Raw genomic sequence first — 17,371 nt, forward strand, 5'->3', positions numbered from 1 at the left:
TCCATTTTAACTAAAAAACACAAATATATAAATTAAATTAAAATTAATAGATATAATTATTTGTTAAGGAAAAAAGTTTAAACAAACGACAGATTTTCAATTACGCTTTTCGTTTATTCTTCCTGTGTGCGCCATTACCTTATAAATAACATTGAAATACACAACAGAGTTTGGTATTTTTTAAAAGCTGGCTATTTACAGTAAACCTATTCTTTCGATATATAGAAAGAGTTAATTATTTCTCCTCCTTCCTCTCTTGAAGCTGCAAAACGAAAAATCCAAATCACTACCGATAGTTAGAATTTTTAGTTTCGCAGAGATTTTGGCACAAACGCGAGTGAATAATATTCTAGTCCTAAAAAAGGATCGGATAACTAAGAAAAGAGTAAAAATTGCAACACTAATTTTTTTTACAATCGCAAAATGGTGTGGCAATTTATGAACACATAGACATTCGACATTTTCTCTTCTGTCAAGTTTTTCTTTTCCCCTTTCTTCGTTATTGTTTCTAATGACAATCTCTCAGCCAATGTTCTTTGTCCTTAACAACGAAAATCAAGGTAACCCTAACAACTAGTAGCTTTAAGGATACTCTTATTTGAACCATTCGTTTCAAAAACAAATCACTAGAAAAAATATATTTTTTAAATAAATATAAGATTTAGTAATTTTTAAAAAGACATACAACAAAGCACTAATTTAAATATTTATAATGAAATATATGGTAAATAAGAAATTTTTACGTACGATAGAGTGGAAGTTTCTATAGTAAAATATTGCTTTAATTTTTTGGAGATGGATAACAAAACTTGGAAATTTTTAAAACGTAAATGGCTCATTCAAAGGAGGAAAATGCAGTGTACATATACAAAATAAACGAAAGTGAATTAAAATAATATGGACAAAATTCCATTCAGCAGCTTTGACGCTTATTCACTGCCTAGTTTATCAAATTTTAGTTGTTTGCGCTTGACAAATAATTAAAAAGACCCATCAAACTACTCGACTCCTCCTTCAGCTTAAATCGAAATAAAACCCATCATGCTACACAAAATATGTATATATAGTATATTATAACAAAATTAATTATAATTATATTTGCTTTTGTAACTTAACGTTTTGATCTCTTGGTTTTTGTATGCCAACACACAAAGAAAATAAACATATACTCTATCGCCGATTCAAAATGTTAACATAACGGTCAGATAAAACATTTTTTGGCTACTATTTCTTCATCACATCTGATTCATACGACGCTGGTGTAAAGTTGAAATTGACTCTTTTAACTCAAATAAGTCTCACAATTATGATTACTCGTAAATAATTCTAAATATTGAAATGATATAATCAATCATACCTAACGCAAGCAATAATCCAAAATATAATTGAATAATAATAAAACAATAATTTATAATATGCTCCAATAATATATCAAACAAAAGAAACTGTCGAGTGAAATTTATAGAAGAAAAAGGACCAAAAAAAGAGAGAATAATATTACAGACAATATGATAAACAATTGTTTCAATCGCTCACGCATAACATATCTATGTATTTTACTTTCATTACGTCTTGCATTTAGAAACAATTTACGAATATTGTTAACATCTTTTCTTAGCCTTTATCAATATTAATTCCGTATTTATCGCATAAGCGCTTTAATACATTCTATAAAAAAGAAGGCAGCAATAATCAGGAAATAAATAGAAATTACACGTTTTTTCGGCAGTACATATATCAAAGTAACACCCTAAACGTTCTCACTTAATGGAAGAGTTTTTAAGGAATTATCGAAACAATTTTTCCTTTCTAAATCGCCCTGTTTCTTTTTCACGTTCTACATTTTAATGGAGAAAACGACAATGAAAACAAGATATTGTTTTTTATCTCGCTAAAAAAAACTTCTGAAAATCAACGAGGATGGAGAAAAGTTGTTTCGAGATTTTCTTAAAAGAATAGAACTATAACGATTGATATTATTAAACGGACAGTCGTTGCTTATATATTAACCACACATGTTAGTGTAATTATTATTACATTATTTTAATTGCATTGGTTTGGTTGCATTGCCACCAATTTACTGTTAATTGATTTTCACTTCTATCTCAGCTTAGCTCCTCGTGCCGCATATTTTTCTATTGGCTTTCCTCTATTTATTCCTTTATTTAGAAGTTTCTTCTTAAATCGCTACAAATTTACAATTCAACGCTCATGCTGATTAAAATTTCTTTTTGTCGCTGCCAAAGTAAGAATGTTTTTTTGTTTTCAGTTTTTGTTCGTTTTCTCACCAAAATTTGCATCATTGAATACAAAAACTCGGAGCGGAATTCCAGGCCTTTGATAATTATAATATTCGATATAGTATAAAACTTAGAGTATAATAAATGCTTATCTTGTGTGAATAAGATGTAATTTATTAATTATTAAATAATTAAGCACGAGAAGCTTAATACGTGTTATAAGCTTAGAATACACGTACGAAAATAGTCTTTCATTCTTGATTTACACTTGCACGGTATATTAATAAAGAGAGATTGACCTGTGATTTACTGTCAAATTTTAATTTTTTTACAATATTCTGCAGGTACCTGTCTTTTCCTTTTTTATACATTAAGAGGATTTTTAATAATTCTATGCTAGGTAGTGTACAATTGGGATCATCTTAATATACCTTTTTTGTACTTGTTGCTATTCTTATGAAATGTCTTTCCCGAAAGAAAAATTCATATTTCAAGAATTACATCTCATACATGTGAGAAAAATGAAAGAAAAAGAAACGTCAAGTTTTACAAGCAATGAAAGTATTGCGTCCGCATTATAATTTATAACTAAATATTTCATTGAACAAAATATAAAGACAACTTACAAATTATAATACAAGTTGTAATCGTAGTTTGAAAATCGTCGACTTACAAACGATAATAAATATTTATTAAATACGAGAATCTAGCACAAAATATTTGTTTACAGCTTTACTTCGTAGTTTCTTGAGCATCTACATTGATATTGTAATTTATTAGTACAAAATTATTTATCAGTCATGCAGCATTCATACTCCTTTACGTGACTTTCATTTAGATTTGCCGTTTGTCGACTGTAAAATAATCTTATCCCCTTGGTGCATCAAATATAAGAAAAATAAAATCAAATAGTATGTTTTACAAATAATTTTTAACTTATGGAAAAGGTCCTGGTGATTCATAAACAACTTCAATTTTTCTAGTATAAATATATCGTAGCGATCTGCCTTTTTCACAAACTTGGACAGACCATTGTTTAATCAACAATATACGGGGTGATTTATTTTAATGAACTTGAATAGCTTCGTGAGAAAATAAGATAGAGAAATGTGTTGAATAAGAATTGTATGGTTTTGAGAAAAACACAGGATGATCCTTTGGTTTAACCTTGAAAGCTCATTTAAATGTTAAACAAGCGTCACATTCAATTTTTAAACGAAGCTCCTTATTTCTTAGCCTATATTCATATCGCTTATATATTTCTAGAGTCTTTAAAAAATTTTTAATAAATTTTTAATTTCGTGCAATTTTTTGTCAGATATTTCGGTTTGACATTATAAGTATATGAGCAACTGTAGGTGTGCATATATATCGCTCGTATATACTCCCTTAGCCAAAACTACACCTATATACAATTTCAGAACGAAATATTTAGTAAACGATTGGATGAGATGGTAAATTTATTACATGTTTTGGAAAGTTTTACAAATAATCTATAAGGATATAGAATAAAAAAGACAGTTTCTTATAAAAAACTGGATGACCTTCGTACGTCATGTTCAAATGACCTTCCAATGTCAAACCAACGACATTAATTTTTGTCCCACTCGAACTTAATAATTCTTACTCCACGCTTTCTTTTTCTGGAACTTACTTTTCCTCCAAGTTAATCGAGATTTATATTAAAACAGATAACCCTATATTTTACTAAAACTTATCTATTGTTCAATGAACAATTTTCTAGTTTGTTCAGCTAAGATAAAATCAAATCATCAAGCACACTTCTCCGAGTACATATTGCTTTAAATTATCACAATATCATTGGTTGACTACATATGTACGCTTTTCACTTATTATAAAAAGAAGAATAAACTTAAAAAAGTTACTGCAAGTTTCACAATAAAATTCTTAGTCTCAATCGGCAATCTTATCAGTTTTTTAAAAATACGTCTTTCGCAAAAAGTGTAAGAATGATTCTCGTTAATAGATGTTTGCCTTTTATTATCATACTTTGCCATTATTATGCCTAAGGCATTGTCAGCAATGAGAATTTATTTCGAGCAGTTTAGAAGGAATCTCTAAAAGCTGGACCAGAGTCCAGAAGAAGCAAAAGAATTTCTGGTGAAATAGGAATCCCCCCCCCGCCCCCAAGAGAACTGACAGAGCAAAGAAATTCATAAGCCTAGGAATTGGACGGACTCATTGATAGTTACGAGGCCAGCTAGAAATTCGAAAAATTAAACAATAATAAAATATATATACATACAAAAAAAATCGGAAATAAGAAATAGACAGGAAACCTTTTTCAATTAACGAAGAAATGTTTAGGAGGAAGCTTGAGAATCCAATAGATCATCTGATAGTTTTATTGTAAAACTCGCAATGAAGCTATTATTCTTTACCAATGATATGCACCGAACATCCGTTATAAAGAAAATATCAGACTGATTGTAGATACTATTTGTGTTGCTTTTATGAGCCTTAAGAAATGTGCTCGCATAGACCCTGCTAGTCCATCTTAGTGTTTCACACAGTGACTTTTATTAACCTTTTCTATCTCTAAAGCTCAGTTTGAGCATTGTTTCTAGTCTCTCAATTATCCAATCTTCTGCGTAAAACGATCTTATATTTTTCAACAACAAATCACTGATCGGCACTATACTTGCAGCATAATATACCTTTAAAGTTTGGGCAGTTTTCGTCAATTTCTTCATACATCAATGCTGCACTTGTATAAATAGTATACCTTTGCCCAACAATGAGCATTCACGTAGTCTTATTGTTTTTAGACATGTTGTGCGAAGCCCAGTTTAATGAAGTCTTCCATGAATTACATAGGGCTTCGTCGAACTTACTTCTAAAGTGTTTTTGCGCCTCGCTTTCGGACATTTCTAGTACCTGATAACGAAACACAACACCATCAATATTATTATTATTACTATCGTTATTATAAAATATACTATTAATGAAACTACATTTTGTAGATTTAAGTAATAATTACATACCAAAGTATCTCTCAGGTAATTTAAATCCTTCTCTGACGAGAGCTCGGGCAATCCAGTCGATATCATCATAGCAAATAGAGATAATATTAAGCCACCGTGATGCCTCAACACTAAAAATGCTTGCTCGCAATGATTCTGGAACCTCTGAAACTCCTCGGCTTGACCTTTTTTCGGCTGGCCCTTGTTAATCACGTGAACAAAGTCGTTTGTCAAAACGAATGGCACCCGTTCCCGCCGAAATCCAAACTTTTCCTTGAAGTGTCCTAATATGTGTCCGAAATCCACATGGAAAAGTTGACCAGTCTTTTTTACCATTATGTTATCAGAATGCCTATCGGCGATTCCCAAGACATATGTAGCCACGCAGTAACCTGCACAGCTCAGTGTGAACTCCTCGATTGCTTTATTCAGTTCTGCCTCAGAATGATTATGATCTTTAAGCCAGGCAAGCAAAGATCCTCTCCTATAAATCATTCGTAATATTAATAATACACCACTAGAAGTACTTTCAAATAACTTTCATTAAGTTTTTCTTACCTAAAAGCTGCAGTCGCGGAAAAAGTTCCCTTTTCTTTTTGTATATTCGCAATGGTCTCCGCATTGAGGACCACTTCGATCATTCCAAACCTATTTTCCGTCGATATGCAACCATAAGGGTTCATGCGTAAATCCAATCCTTCCTTTTTCCAGAGCTTGTCCATGATCCTCAACATTTGTAGTGTCAACATATCCTGTCTAAGATCGTCCCCGTGTTTAAGAATCAGATAAATATCATCGCCAAACGGATCATCATTCTCAAACACCAACCAGAGTGGCCTCATCTTACTATCCATTACTCTGCATTTCTCCATTCTAATCAAAATAAAATTATTTAGTTTCAATTGGTCAAATAATCTATTTCACCATTTGTAGAGAATATTTTTTTGTTTTGCTTTACTTGATGTGTTTCCAACGAAAACTGGGATCAAGAGGATTAAGAACATTAGAGAGTGCCTCCTGGCAATGGGGTTCTTTGATAAAATCCTGAAATTCTTGAAGAGCAGCTTTCCTATCCTTTTTGTGCTTTGCCTGATCAGAGGCACACCTCAGTTTTTCCAAACACTCCATTTGTTTGAAAAGAACTTTCATGTGCTGCTGGCTACCTCTGCAGTAGGCTTCGAGGATTAAACCAAAGCGAACAGAAACTGCACCGACTTGCATCTCCGATCTAAATGAAGCAATTCTTATAAAATTATTTCGCAACTTAAGCAAATGAATAACAGATTACAAACCTTAGGTGCCAGAATAAAAAATGACCGATCCTCTGATTATTCAGTGCACGTCTTAAGAGAAATTCCGTTAAGTCGCAAGATAAATAATTCTCGTGCTTCAAAGCTTGTACGAGTTGAATCAAAAACAAGCTAAGATCCTCGTCGCTGACATCTTTTAAGCACTGGACAGCAAAACTTCGAACATTTTGATCTGCATAAGCATAATCTAAAAGCTCCAATGCTCTTTCGACTGGTAGCTTAGGCCATTGCTGGACCAAATTAGTAGCTTCGGCCACTTCCCTATAAAATTACACAGTTCGTACGGATTTATTAAAGTAACTCCACACACACACACACACATACACATAATTTAAGCTCAATTAAATAAATTTTCATTACTTATGATCATTCCATTCCACGCAATGCAGTAATTTCGATAAAAGCATCGGTATTTTATGAAGACAATGATGCCTTAAGCCCCACATAACTTTTCGTTCTTGTTCATGAAGTTCATGCAATGGGTCCCTATCAGCCAATGACCTCAGTTGTTCCAATTGCACTTCACTTATTTCAGTTTCCTGATGATTATCTTCCTGAATTGGAGTCTCTCCTCTACTTGACTCTTTTAGTTTTCTTGCATATTCCACCATTTTTTCTGGAGAAGGGTAGAGTACAGACATTTCTTTCCCATAACTGGAACGACATAAATATTAAATTTTAATTCCATACATTAGAAAAATATGTAAATACGAATTAAATTGAATAAAGTTATTTTCCAAAAGAAAGATAAATTACTTTGGAAATGTTAACATAAGAGCCGATGCTCTATCAATGTGAGGATTGGAAACCACTGTGCCAAGCGGATGTAGAATATCATCGTTTTGCATATCCTCCGCATAAGTCCATGTGTACAAAGTCGTGGCTCCTGTTTTCAGCTGTGATTTAAAATCATATATTGTCGTGTTTGCCCAACACAAGGGATTAGTATAATATTCTTGTTTAGTCATGTCTTTTGTAAATTTTCTACTTTTTCCGCCTTTCGAAGTTTTACTAATTTCGTAAAGTACAAAACACAGTCGTGCCATTCTAGGTATATCCTTAACTTTAATATCAAAACGTAATGTTTCCTCCCATGTACAACTACCATCAGAGTTTACAATTTTTTCTTTAGTCTTTTGACTTTCGCACAGGGATTTTCCACCATGAAAAAGACCAGCTTGCAGCCCAATCTGAAAAAAGATAGCTAAATTAAAATACTGTTCATTCAAGACATAGAATATTAATTTTGATATTAAAAAAAAATACCTCCACTATGCGATGAGTAGCATCAACATTGAGACGAGAAATTCCATTGACTTCGAATACAAACTGGTCATCAATTTTCCAAGCAGATGTATATTTACCTTTTTTCCTTAAAGTCAGAGTAGAAAATGAAGGCCGGGTACGTTGTAAAGTATCAGTTTCAATGTCCACTTTATCTACATGTACATTCTTTGAGCTTATTGTAACCAGCATTGGTGTAATATCACTCGCTAAGCAGTCTTGGATGTAACTAAATTGTATTAAGGGGTAATCCCCGATCAAGTATTCCTCTTGACCACATACTTTCAGTGTGAAGTCTTTTGGCTCCCCTCGAGCCATTGACTTGTTTTGAATTTTAATCTTATTTAAAACTTGCACTAGCAAATCGTGTGGTGTAGTTGATTGACTTATTTGAAAAGTAAAAGTGGTCTGAAATGAATAAGAATAATAAATTTCTTTATCACCATCCTACCTTATCGACCGTTGATAAGTCATTGTTGTCAATATAGGTAAAAGTATAAATAGAGAAATAAAATTATTTTAAAACACATTAAAGTAGCATTTAAAGTATAAAATTTGTATTTAAAACATAGTTTTCGCGCAATTCATATTTCTGTTTTCCTTTATAAGTTGCTTCCAAGAAATTTGTAACATTAAATTGACGCATGCCGTTTTTATTCATGAACGCAATTTTAAATCTGAAAAAAGCGGTTATATATTGTCGAGAAAGCAAACGAAACAAACCGGTGAAACGTTCTAAACAAAAGTATTGGTTAATTTTTTAAAATGCTAGATGAAGCTGAGGATGAAAAGTTCCAGGAAGAGGTGACAAATTTGAATAAAGAAAATGAGGAATTACAACAGAAATTATACGAAACTCGGATGGCAACAAAAAACATTAAAGCTTCACAGAATTATTTAAAAGAGAGGAAACAATTCTTGGAAAATTCACTTGTAACAGAAACATCTGACGAGCAAAAGAAAATTTATGACACAGAGGAAAAGTATAAAGAAAATTACCTACTTTATTCATTATGTAAACTATAACCTATATATTAGAAACAAGTAGTTTATCTTGTCCTCAGGTGGAAACTTGCAAACAAGGAATTAGAGGATGCCATAACAAGTTTGGAAAACTTTATTTTGAATGCCAAAAAAGAAAATGAAAATTTACGTAATGAAAAAATCAACTTGGAAAAGACTTTACGAACAAGCAATACAAATGCAAATATTATACAAGAAAATGAAAAAAAAAAACTTGTAGCTCAAATTGAATTGATAGAGAAAACTTTGAATGAAAAGAAGGAGGAAAATAAAGCATCAAAAGAGAAATTATCAATTAACAAAAAGAGACACGAGGAAAATTTGGTTACTGTAAAAGTATGTATATATTAAGATTGTTGAATATTAAATTTTTAAAAATATTATCTTTTTGGTAATTAAAATACAGGCTACACAAAAGATGCTAGAAGAAATCAATTCCCAAATAAAAAATATAAGAGAGGACCTCCTTGTTTGTAATAGTGAAGTTCATATACTGAAAACTGCTCCAGTGAAAACATTCAGCAAAGGTATTGGTGAAAATTAACCAAATGTCAATGATCAGGTTTTCACAAAATTTTATTTCAATGTAGGAAATTCTTTATTTGCTGAGATCGATAGTCACTGTGAGCAATTGAAGTTAAAAAAGAAAACTTTGGAAAAAAAAATATCAATGATAAAAACAATTAATACAGACCAGCAAAAACATATAGATTCCTTGAAGCACAAAATTAATTTAATGAAGATTGAAAAAGAGACTTGCATGATAAAAGAAACACTAATAGAGATGTATAAATCTATGATTGATAATGAGAAATTAACTAATTCTTATAAAAATGAAGTTCAGAAACTCTATATAAAACTACAAAAAGAAATAAATAAGAATTATGAAAATCTTAGCATGATATATAAGAATGAATCATGCAGGTATGTGTGATATTTATAGCTGTACCTTGTGTGTTACATATGAAGTCTCAGAAACAATTGTTCTCTTCTTTTACAGCTATCTTAATACATTATTGGATCACAAGGAAAAGGAAATAACAAAACTGAAGTTAAAATTGGAAAGTGATAGCATGGAAAATTTAAAATACGAAGAAACACAGTTTCAAGCTACTATACAAAAATATTATTGGAGATGCAAAGCTGATTTCTTAAAGGTTTATATTACTCACTAATCTACAAAAATATGTGATATTGGTGCTGATGACATTATTATATGATTTTCAGACAAATATCTTGGATATGAAAAATTATGTGAATTTTGGATCAAATGAAATGGTTGTATTAAACCTATTACATGATTTAAATGAAACTTGCTGTCTTTTAAATGATAGAACTTATAGTCAAAAGCTTGACTAGCCCTAGCATAATAAGATATTTTTCATATATTTTGAATATTAATTTAATAAACATACCTCTGTATTTTCAAGAATAGTGACCACTTTAAAGTTACCATCTTTCAATCTACACTCAATATTCCTAGGTATGATGGAAGAAGGCAATAAGCGAGAAGGAAATTGATAATGCACTTTGTCCTCCCATTTTCTATTCTGTCTGGCTAAAGCTATTTCATCCCCTAACACTCTCATTTTCCATCTGAAGTCGTTGACTTCTGAATTCTTAAGAGTAGCAAATTCGTGCAAACCTTTACCAATTAAAATACCGATTTGTGAGTCTAGGTTCCTATCGCCTTTCACACCTTCACACTCAATAACTTTTAACACTGAACAAAAAGGTTTGATATCACATAATCTTCTGCTCTCGTCTCTCAATTCTTCAGCTTCCGCATTGGAATTTATGCAAGAGAACACATAAGATGGTGCATTTTTTAAAGTTCCATGTAAAGGATATTTGCTGGCCTCATCCCACAGATCCTATAAATAAAAAACACTTTGCTCAAAGAGATACTCGAAAAAGATTTTTACCAATAACGTAAAAATTCGAGTTTTATATAACTATCGATTACTTATTGTAAACAAAGTATCCAATGTTGTTTTACCTCCTTTATTTCGGCTAAAGTGGTGTTGCGGTTGGTTTCAAATGGTATAACAACACCATTTGGCATTAAACACGTAAGTTCAACAACTTCCGTGGGTGTTTTTGACCAGAAGTTGTAAGTGTACGCACTCGGTACATGCACCATGGTGAATGATAAACTGACACTGAGAGAGATAAGCACAAAAACGAGTGTGTTGTGTACACTACACACTCAATATTCACTCTTATTTTATTTCTTTCTCTCTTCCTCCCTAAGTCTGCCTATCTATATATACATCTATCTTTCTCCCTCTCTCTTCCTTACTATCTCTATCAAACCAACAAATTTTCCTCCCTGGCCAATTCACATTTGGAATAGTTGCAATCTACTCGATCATGGATTAACGAAATCGTCTCTTCGTTTGTTTACAACGCTTCGACATTCGCCCATTGCACTGAATATTTATCTCCATCGTAGAGAAAGAGAGGGGAATAAACATCCACAGTTAGAAATGGTTAGAAACGCACAGTGTCAAATGGTGTCAAAGACAGGACCTTTTGGTATTTTTCTCTTGGTTCCCTGCCTAGTCAAACTCACGATGGGAAATCCGGAGAAATCTTTTCCTTCTGCTGAAATACAACGCCGTCTGGCGACATTTCCGGTTCTTTGGGTTCTTTCAGTTCTTTGCCGCGCTAGCTACCCGCGCTCGCCGCTTTCATTCAACTGAACGAACTGAACTACAGGCCGGCCACAGCCCGCACTCCCGCAGGCCGCTTGCTTGAGTTGCTTGCCACTTGCCAACTTATCAAAAGTGTATAAGAAGTGTAGCTTTTGCAAGCTTAAAATTGCTTAAAATCTTGCAAGTCGTAGTGTTTCAAATTATTTTGATTTTTTTACGATATGAGTGATGCCGTGAAAAATGCTTTAGAAAATATAAACCCAAAACTATATAAAAAAATTGATGAAAGAAAAATATCAGCTGACGATGAAAACGAAAATGTAATAGATGAATTTGATACACGAGAAATTTTTGGTACGTATAACCTTGTAACAATAAAAGCTTTCATTCTCTCTCTCTCTTTCTTTCTCTGTATTTTTTTTATTAACTATACTCTAATATTATTTTGTATATAATTTACGAATCAAAAAGATTTAATTAGAAACATCAATGATCCCGAGCATCCCTTGACCTTGGAAGAATTGAATGTTGTGGAGCAAGGTTTAATAGAGGTATAAACATATAACTCACACTTCACTTCAGTTTTATTTAGAACATCAATATTTTTAATATTACTTTATTAGGTTAATAATGATATTAATGAGATTAGAGTAAACTTTACTCCAACAATACCACACTGCAGTATGGCCACACTGATAGGTCTCTCAATAAGAGTTCAGCTACTTAGAACTTTGCCATCAAGATTTAAAGTGAAAGTGGAAATCACTCCTGGAACTCATACTTCAGAGCAGGCTGTTAACAAACAGCTTGCTGACAAGGAAAGAGTTGCTGCAGCACTTGAAAATAACCATCTGATTGAAGTAATCAACCAGTGTGTGGGAAATAAAGGTTAAGTTTATTTAGATTATGCATTTTTGCTCAGTCTAACAATTTGTTAAAAGATTCCACAATTTCTCTTAGTTTATATAGCTATATTCAACTATTTATTTTTTATCTTAAGTACTTACCAAATAAAATAATGTTATTATAAAGTTAAAGAGATCAGTGTCAATCAATACATATCTTAGTTGCTATTGACCACTGATATATGGATATAATAAAATTAAGTAATGTTTTTCTATCTGTTTATTTTATAACATAAAGTAATATAAATATGAGATTTATCATTCAAATTTTTTATCATTGCACTTCCAATAGGAAGAATGTATTTAATCTGTAGCTACTTATGTGATGGTAGGACAGACCGTGCTAATTGTTTGTTGTTTGACTTTTAAGTAACTTCATTGTTTTTCTGCTTATTGAATTATACTTTTCAGTTATTCACTGGTATTTATTTTATTTAAAAAATTTAGTATGAGAGATATCATATATACAATATTTCAGAATAATGAATGAGACAAAATAATAATTGCAGTATTGTTTAGTACTAGTACAAAGAACCATACGTCTGTAATTACTTTGATAAAGTAACACATTGGTAACCAAAAGTTAAAAGGAATAATCGTCTAATTGGTTATTTTCGGCAAATTTCAGGTTTGTGAAGAAATCGGTACGTCAAACAGTAAAGTAAATTTGTTTTTCTTTGTGTTGCTCTATTTACTGAATTCAATAAAAAATACAAGTCTTCAATGTATCGCACAATTGTTCGTAGTGTTATTTCGTGCGTAACTAACTCTTTCAAGGCAAATGTTTTCGATCTATCTTAAGGAATTCTACCGTTTGTCTTATTTATTAAGGAGAACCTAGTTCATCAGTTTTAATTAAAATTCCGACGATCCTATTCCATTGATTTAAACGAAGCTTTACTAAACAATTTCTATATTAGGTAAACCTGGTAAACTTACTAGTGTGGACAAATATAAGTAATTCTGACCAAACATACGGGTGACTTAAGCATGAATAAATCTGTCATTTACCCATGCCTAAATCATACTTGAGCATGAATGTTGAAGAATAATAAACATACAATTCTTTTTCATCTAATATTGATCTATTCATATTTCACTAATTTTACACCTTCTTTGTAGCTATTTTTGCTGCTTGTTTTGTTGGATCATATTTATATGTTCTAGGTATAGGACCTCTACCAGCATTAGCAAATCTGGATTTATCTAAATGTTCTATTTCGCGTAATTTTTTAGATACTTTCATATTTTCCCAAGCTGAAAATAAAAAGCAATATAAACAAGAAATTAAAAAAATATGAATTTCTTATTTTTATAATATACTAACAGTCTTTGAAATTCTCCATAATATTTTTTTTCTCCTTTTTAGTAGTTTTTATAATAGGTGCCACTCGTGGTGGAAGATTCAAATATGTTCTTACACGTGGTAGCTTCAAAATTCCTTGTTGTATAAGAGATATTGTATTTGAATAGGTCCAGTAAAAATTAATTGCCTAGAAAAAAAATTAATTTTTTGAAGGTATTTTACTCCATTTTATCTATACATTATCTATACATTTTCGAGACTGCACAAATTAATTACACATCTTATAATAAGTGCTTTCCAATTAAGTTAAAAATCAACACAATCCGACGATAATGTATAGTTTATGTGACACAACGTACCATTTGTGTCCAATTGTGTCAATTTTTAGATTGATTGGAAAGCTCCCAATATAAGAACTATACTTTTAAAACTTTTATATAAAGTAGATGTTTTATTAAAATGATAATAATTGTGACCAAAAAGAGATGGATAATTTACTTACATTAGGCATATTTTGAAGAACGAATAAGGAAAACACTGGTATGCAACGAAACATTATCTTTTGACCTTTACTTGTAGCTACATTACCTTCCATCCCAAATTCTAGTAGAAGAAATATTAAACCACAAGTAGTTACAGGTAAAATGTAGGTAGGATCCGCTACTGTAAGATCTGAAAACCACCACAATCCACCTTCTCTCATACTCTCAACAGGAGCATTTACCATTCCCCTTATTGCCCAATAAAATGATACAAATATTGGCACCTATAAACAATAGTAATATATAATAGTAATCTGAATAAAAGTTTTTCATTACTTACTTGAATTAACATGGGAAGAAACACACTGAACATTTTAAAATTGGACTCAGCCATAAATTTATTTAATTTATGTGCAGCTCTTATACCTAGAATAAATATATGCTTTAAATATCTTGCATTATATAACAATCCATAAAATAATTTATGTACAACCTTCCATAGGATCTGGGGAAAGCTTTGCCTCTTTCAAATTTTGTTGTAATTCATTCAATTTTGGCATGTAAACTCTCATTTTTGCACTCTGCCTTTGCGTTTTTATAGCAATAGGTAAAATGATAAGCCTAATACATGTGGTTGCTTAAATAAAACATTTAGTAACAATGGTCAGTTATTTAATATTAAGTAAAGATTTACTAAAAAGCATTTAAATTATACCTATTAGAATACATGACCACCATGGCAAGTCACATTCAATGTGCAGCCATTCAAACACCTTCTGTAAAATACCAACTGGACTATAACCACCGAGACCAAGGCTTTCAAATGTTATATCTCCATTCACATGGTGTTGAACATTGGCCAATGGAATGTCTTCTATTATGGGAGCCTCTAATACATGTATAAATGAAAAATAAAATGTTTTGTTTTAAAGAAAAACATAATTTTTTTAAAATATACCTTAGTGAGAAGAAATTTGTAAAAGATATTAATATAAACATTCAATTGCTAACCTGGTATCTCTGGTATTGATAAATCAGTCTTAACTGAACTGGTAGAATTTATATTCTCATTTAATTTTGTTTGTTCGAAATTTTCTGAACTTTGATACCGTATAAACTGGGTTGCTATAATAGTAGACCTTTTGCTAACTTTTACTTTAAATACATTTTTTAAATGAATGTTGTTGTTATGACATATTAAATGCATTGATCTGAGTGTAACAGCATTCTACAATATATAATTTTTTAATACAGAAATCTTAACAACTAAAAGAAATAACCTAAAATATACTCTGTTTTGAAAGTTCACCTGAAATCTTGATTTAGACAAGATTCTACAACGAATCATTGGTGAGATGCGTGAAAACATTATGCTACTTTACATTACACTTGTCAATTAAGTACTTCCTTCTCTATAAAAGTGTATGATTACGCACATGGCATTTCCATTTTCGTAAACCTATAAACATTTATCCATAAACAAAAAAAGGGTAGAAAATATAGGAGGGAGTTAAAGCTCTAAGAGCTCTACCAATAGAAATAGTTGGAACCCATCACTGAAAGCTTTTATTGGTGGAGCGTAACAAACAACGATTTCAATCAAAATTTTTTCAACCAATTCGATTGTTTCGAATTTCGATGTCTCGATTTTAGCCACTTGACGATATGTTAAACGGGTTAAACGTTACAAAAATGTTATAATGTGTTGGAGGTTAGAATGGTTAGATAGATTATAATTGTCAGTAACAAAACGAATTCAATGAAGTCAAAGTATTGAACTCTAATAATGAACAAAGAAAATATAAAATATCATGACAATTCATGGTGAAAAATTATTCGGCAATTTTATTATTGTATAAATGAGAAATATTGCGTCTGCAGTTTTGAAGTATTTTAATTTAGGGTTAATTGTTAAAATGGTTGATTATTACGCAGTTGCCAGGGGACGAAAACCAGGAATTTATTACAATTGGTATAATTACTTTTGTAAAAATTATTAAATATTTTTAATAGTTAATTTTAGAATATTTGCTTTAAAAGGGACAAATGCAAAGAGCAGGTTCATGGATACTCCAATGCCTCGTTCAAAAAGTTTAATTCTCGTATGAAAGCCGAGGAGTTTATAAAGCAAAATTCCTGTGTAACTTCATCCAGTGCTGCATGTAATTCTAAAATTCGTCAACGACCATATGATCTGAATAATGACGGGCCTCCTAAAAAAGTTTACAAAAGGACAAAATTAATAGACTTACCTAGACCTGTGCCTAAGGTTAATTCTATTGATAAAGATAGTTTTAGCATTGATGACAATGGCTATGTAAATGTTTATACAGATGGTGCTTGTACTTCTAATGGTAGAAAAAATGCACAGGCTGGGATTGGGGTCTGGTTTGGAGACAATCATCCTTTGTAATTCTTTTTTTGTAGTCTACAGTTGCTTTAAATATCCAAATGAAATTAAAAATATTTTAGGAATGTTTCACAGCCTGTACTTGGACGGCAAACAAATAACATGGCTGAAATACGAGCTGTTACAGTCGCTGCTGAGAAAGCCTTAGCAGCTGGGGTAACAAAATTGAAGATCAACACAGATTCCCAATTTTTGATTAACTGTATTACAAAGTGGATAAAAGGTTGGAAAAGAAATAACTGGAAAACATCAAGTGGAAAAGATGTAATAAATAAATTAGAGCTATTAGAATTAGAAGAGGCACTAAAGCCATTACAGGTTTCCTGGGTAAGTAAAATTAACAGTTTTTGCGAATCCTATTTGATTTTTAATTTCATATATTTCTAGAATTACGTTAAAGCACACAAAGGCATTCATGGGAATGAAATGGCTGATAAATTAGCTCGATTAGGTGCTTCTAATAATGAAAGATGTCAATGATTGAATTAAAAACAAGAATAAAGACTGTACTTTTATTTTAATATCAAACTATAAATAAAAAGTATTTTTACCTTTACAATATAATTTTAGTTATTTGTAACTTGTGTTTCTTCTGTGAAATTATAAATGATCTATATGCTAATAAAGCTTTAAAGGTGATATTTTTTGACAGAAAATGCTCCTCTCTAATAGTAGTGCGATAACGTCTAAATAGATCAACATATTACTCGCATTTCAAAATTAACTATAAGCACTGGGATTTCTATATTTTGTGTTATACATCATGTAGA

The 17,371-nt window shown here is 31.2% G+C and overlaps 5 protein-coding genes across 6 annotated transcripts; 3 read left to right on the top strand and 2 right to left on the bottom strand.

Moving 5' to 3' along the window:
• Positions 1–101: 101 nt before the first annotated feature.
• Pi3K92E (phosphatidylinositol 3-kinase 92E) lies at positions 102–10,984 on the bottom strand. Its single transcript, XM_066739771.1, has 10 exons — positions 10,841–10,984; positions 10,257–10,715; positions 7,801–8,226; positions 7,291–7,724; positions 6,895–7,188; positions 6,517–6,795; positions 6,183–6,452; positions 5,783–6,097; positions 5,246–5,708; positions 102–5,138 (listed from the first exon to the last, which is right to left on the bottom strand). The coding sequence occupies exons 1-10, from the start codon at positions 10,982–10,984 to the stop codon at positions 5,007–5,009; spliced, it is 3,216 nt and encodes a 1,071-aa protein (XP_066595868.1). The 3' UTR covers positions 102–5,006.
• On the top strand, positions 8,331–10,302 carry LOC136781073 (uncharacterized). Its single transcript, XM_066739773.1, has 6 exons — positions 8,331–8,801; positions 8,883–9,177; positions 9,248–9,368; positions 9,432–9,765; positions 9,842–9,998; positions 10,069–10,302. Exons 1-6 carry the CDS (start codon positions 8,584–8,586, stop codon positions 10,198–10,200), a joined length of 1,257 nt encoding a protein of 418 aa, XP_066595870.1. The 5' UTR covers positions 8,331–8,583; the 3' UTR covers positions 10,201–10,302.
• Positions 10,985–11,579: 595 nt separating the features above from the next.
• On the top strand, positions 11,580–13,319 carry galla-2 (MIP18 family protein galla-2). Its single transcript, XM_066739776.1, has 4 exons — positions 11,580–11,852; positions 11,970–12,049; positions 12,122–12,386; positions 13,032–13,319. The coding sequence occupies exons 1-4, from the start codon at positions 11,720–11,722 to the stop codon at positions 13,037–13,039; spliced, it is 486 nt and encodes a 161-aa protein (XP_066595873.1). The 5' UTR covers positions 11,580–11,719; the 3' UTR covers positions 13,040–13,319.
• Positions 13,320–13,466: 147 nt separating this feature from the next.
• OXA1L (OXA1L mitochondrial inner membrane protein) lies at positions 13,467–15,758 on the bottom strand. Its single transcript, XM_066739772.1, has 9 exons — positions 15,723–15,758; positions 15,501–15,650; positions 15,203–15,419; positions 14,907–15,080; positions 14,685–14,828; positions 14,532–14,617; positions 14,212–14,475; positions 13,731–13,896; positions 13,467–13,660 (listed from the first exon to the last, which is right to left on the bottom strand). The coding sequence occupies exons 2-9, from the start codon at positions 15,558–15,560 to the stop codon at positions 13,509–13,511; spliced, it is 1,263 nt and encodes a 420-aa protein (XP_066595869.1). The 5' UTR covers positions 15,561–15,650; positions 15,723–15,758; the 3' UTR covers positions 13,467–13,508.
• Positions 15,759–15,874: 116 nt separating this feature from the next.
• rnh1 (ribonuclease H1) lies at positions 15,875–17,250 on the top strand. 2 transcript variants are annotated; one of them, XM_066739775.1, is made up of 5 exons: positions 15,875–16,163; positions 16,232–16,460; positions 16,525–16,574; positions 16,664–16,928; positions 16,989–17,250. In XM_066739775.1, exons 1-5 carry the CDS (start codon positions 16,051–16,053, stop codon positions 17,079–17,081), a joined length of 750 nt encoding a protein of 249 aa, XP_066595872.1. In that variant the 5' UTR covers positions 15,875–16,050; the 3' UTR covers positions 17,082–17,250. The 2 variants fall into 2 exon arrangements, with proteins under 2 accessions (XP_066595872.1, XP_066595871.1); XM_066739774.1 differs by having other exon boundaries at positions 15,883–16,163; positions 16,232–16,600; positions 16,989–17,243.
• The last annotated feature ends 121 nt before the right edge of the window (positions 17,251–17,371 follow it).

The sequence above is a fragment of the Prorops nasuta genome, unplaced genomic scaffold, assembly GCF_024137725.1.
Source record: "Prorops nasuta isolate Cenicafe-Biocafe unplaced genomic scaffold, Cenicafe_Pnas_1.2 PNAS00021, whole genome shotgun sequence".
Classification (NCBI taxonomy): Eukaryota; Metazoa; Arthropoda; class Insecta; order Hymenoptera; family Bethylidae; genus Prorops; species Prorops nasuta.

What these genes read in the sequence shown, in the direction of transcription:
- Pi3K92E (XM_066739771.1), bottom strand. Translation starts at nt 10,984, where the DNA reads ATGGTGCATGTACCGAGTGCGTACACTTACAACTTCTGGTCAAAAACA. An exon ending in CTATTCTTGAAAATACAGAG is followed by an intron (nt 8,227 to 10,256) that starts GTATGTTTATTA and finishes TATTCATTTCAG; the next exon opens with ACCACTTTTACTTTTCAAAT. An exon ending in TCCGCGACTGCAGCTTTTAG is followed by an intron (nt 5,709 to 5,782) that starts GTAAGAAAAACT and finishes AATGATTTATAG; the next exon opens with GAGAGGATCTTTGCTTGCCT.
- OXA1L (XM_066739772.1), bottom strand. Translation starts at nt 15,560, where the DNA reads ATGTTTTCACGCATCTCACCAATGATTCGTTGTAGAATCTTGTCTAAA. An exon ending in ATCAATACCAGAGATACCAG is followed by an intron (nt 15,081 to 15,202) that starts GTTAGCAATTGA and finishes TACATGTATTAG; the next exon opens with AGGCTCCCATAATAGAAGAC. An exon ending in TTCCCCAGATCCTATGGAAG is followed by an intron (nt 14,618 to 14,684) that starts GTTGTACATAAA and finishes TATTTATTCTAG; the next exon opens with GTATAAGAGCTGCACATAAA.
- rnh1 (XM_066739774.1), top strand. Translation starts at nt 16,051, where the DNA reads ATGAGAAATATTGCGTCTGCAGTTTTGAAGTATTTTAATTTAGGGTTA. An exon ending in CCAGGAATTTATTACAATTG is followed by an intron (nt 16,164 to 16,231) that starts GTATAATTACTT and finishes TTGCTTTAAAAG; the next exon opens with GGACAAATGCAAAGAGCAGG. An exon ending in TTTGGAGACAATCATCCTTT is followed by an intron (nt 16,601 to 16,663) that starts GTAATTCTTTTT and finishes AAAATATTTTAG; the next exon opens with GAATGTTTCACAGCCTGTAC.
- galla-2 (XM_066739776.1), top strand. Translation starts at nt 11,720, where the DNA reads ATGAGTGATGCCGTGAAAAATGCTTTAGAAAATATAAACCCAAAACTA. An exon ending in TGATACACGAGAAATTTTTG is followed by an intron (nt 11,853 to 11,969) that starts GTACGTATAACC and finishes CGAATCAAAAAG; the next exon opens with ATTTAATTAGAAACATCAAT. An exon ending in TGGAGCAAGGTTTAATAGAG is followed by an intron (nt 12,050 to 12,121) that starts GTATAAACATAT and finishes TTACTTTATTAG; the next exon opens with GTTAATAATGATATTAATGA.
- LOC136781073 (XM_066739773.1), top strand. Translation starts at nt 8,584, where the DNA reads ATGCTAGATGAAGCTGAGGATGAAAAGTTCCAGGAAGAGGTGACAAAT. An exon ending in AAAATTTGGTTACTGTAAAA is followed by an intron (nt 9,178 to 9,247) that starts GTATGTATATAT and finishes ATTAAAATACAG; the next exon opens with GCTACACAAAAGATGCTAGA. An exon ending in TATAAGAATGAATCATGCAG is followed by an intron (nt 9,766 to 9,841) that starts GTATGTGTGATA and finishes CTTCTTTTACAG; the next exon opens with CTATCTTAATACATTATTGG.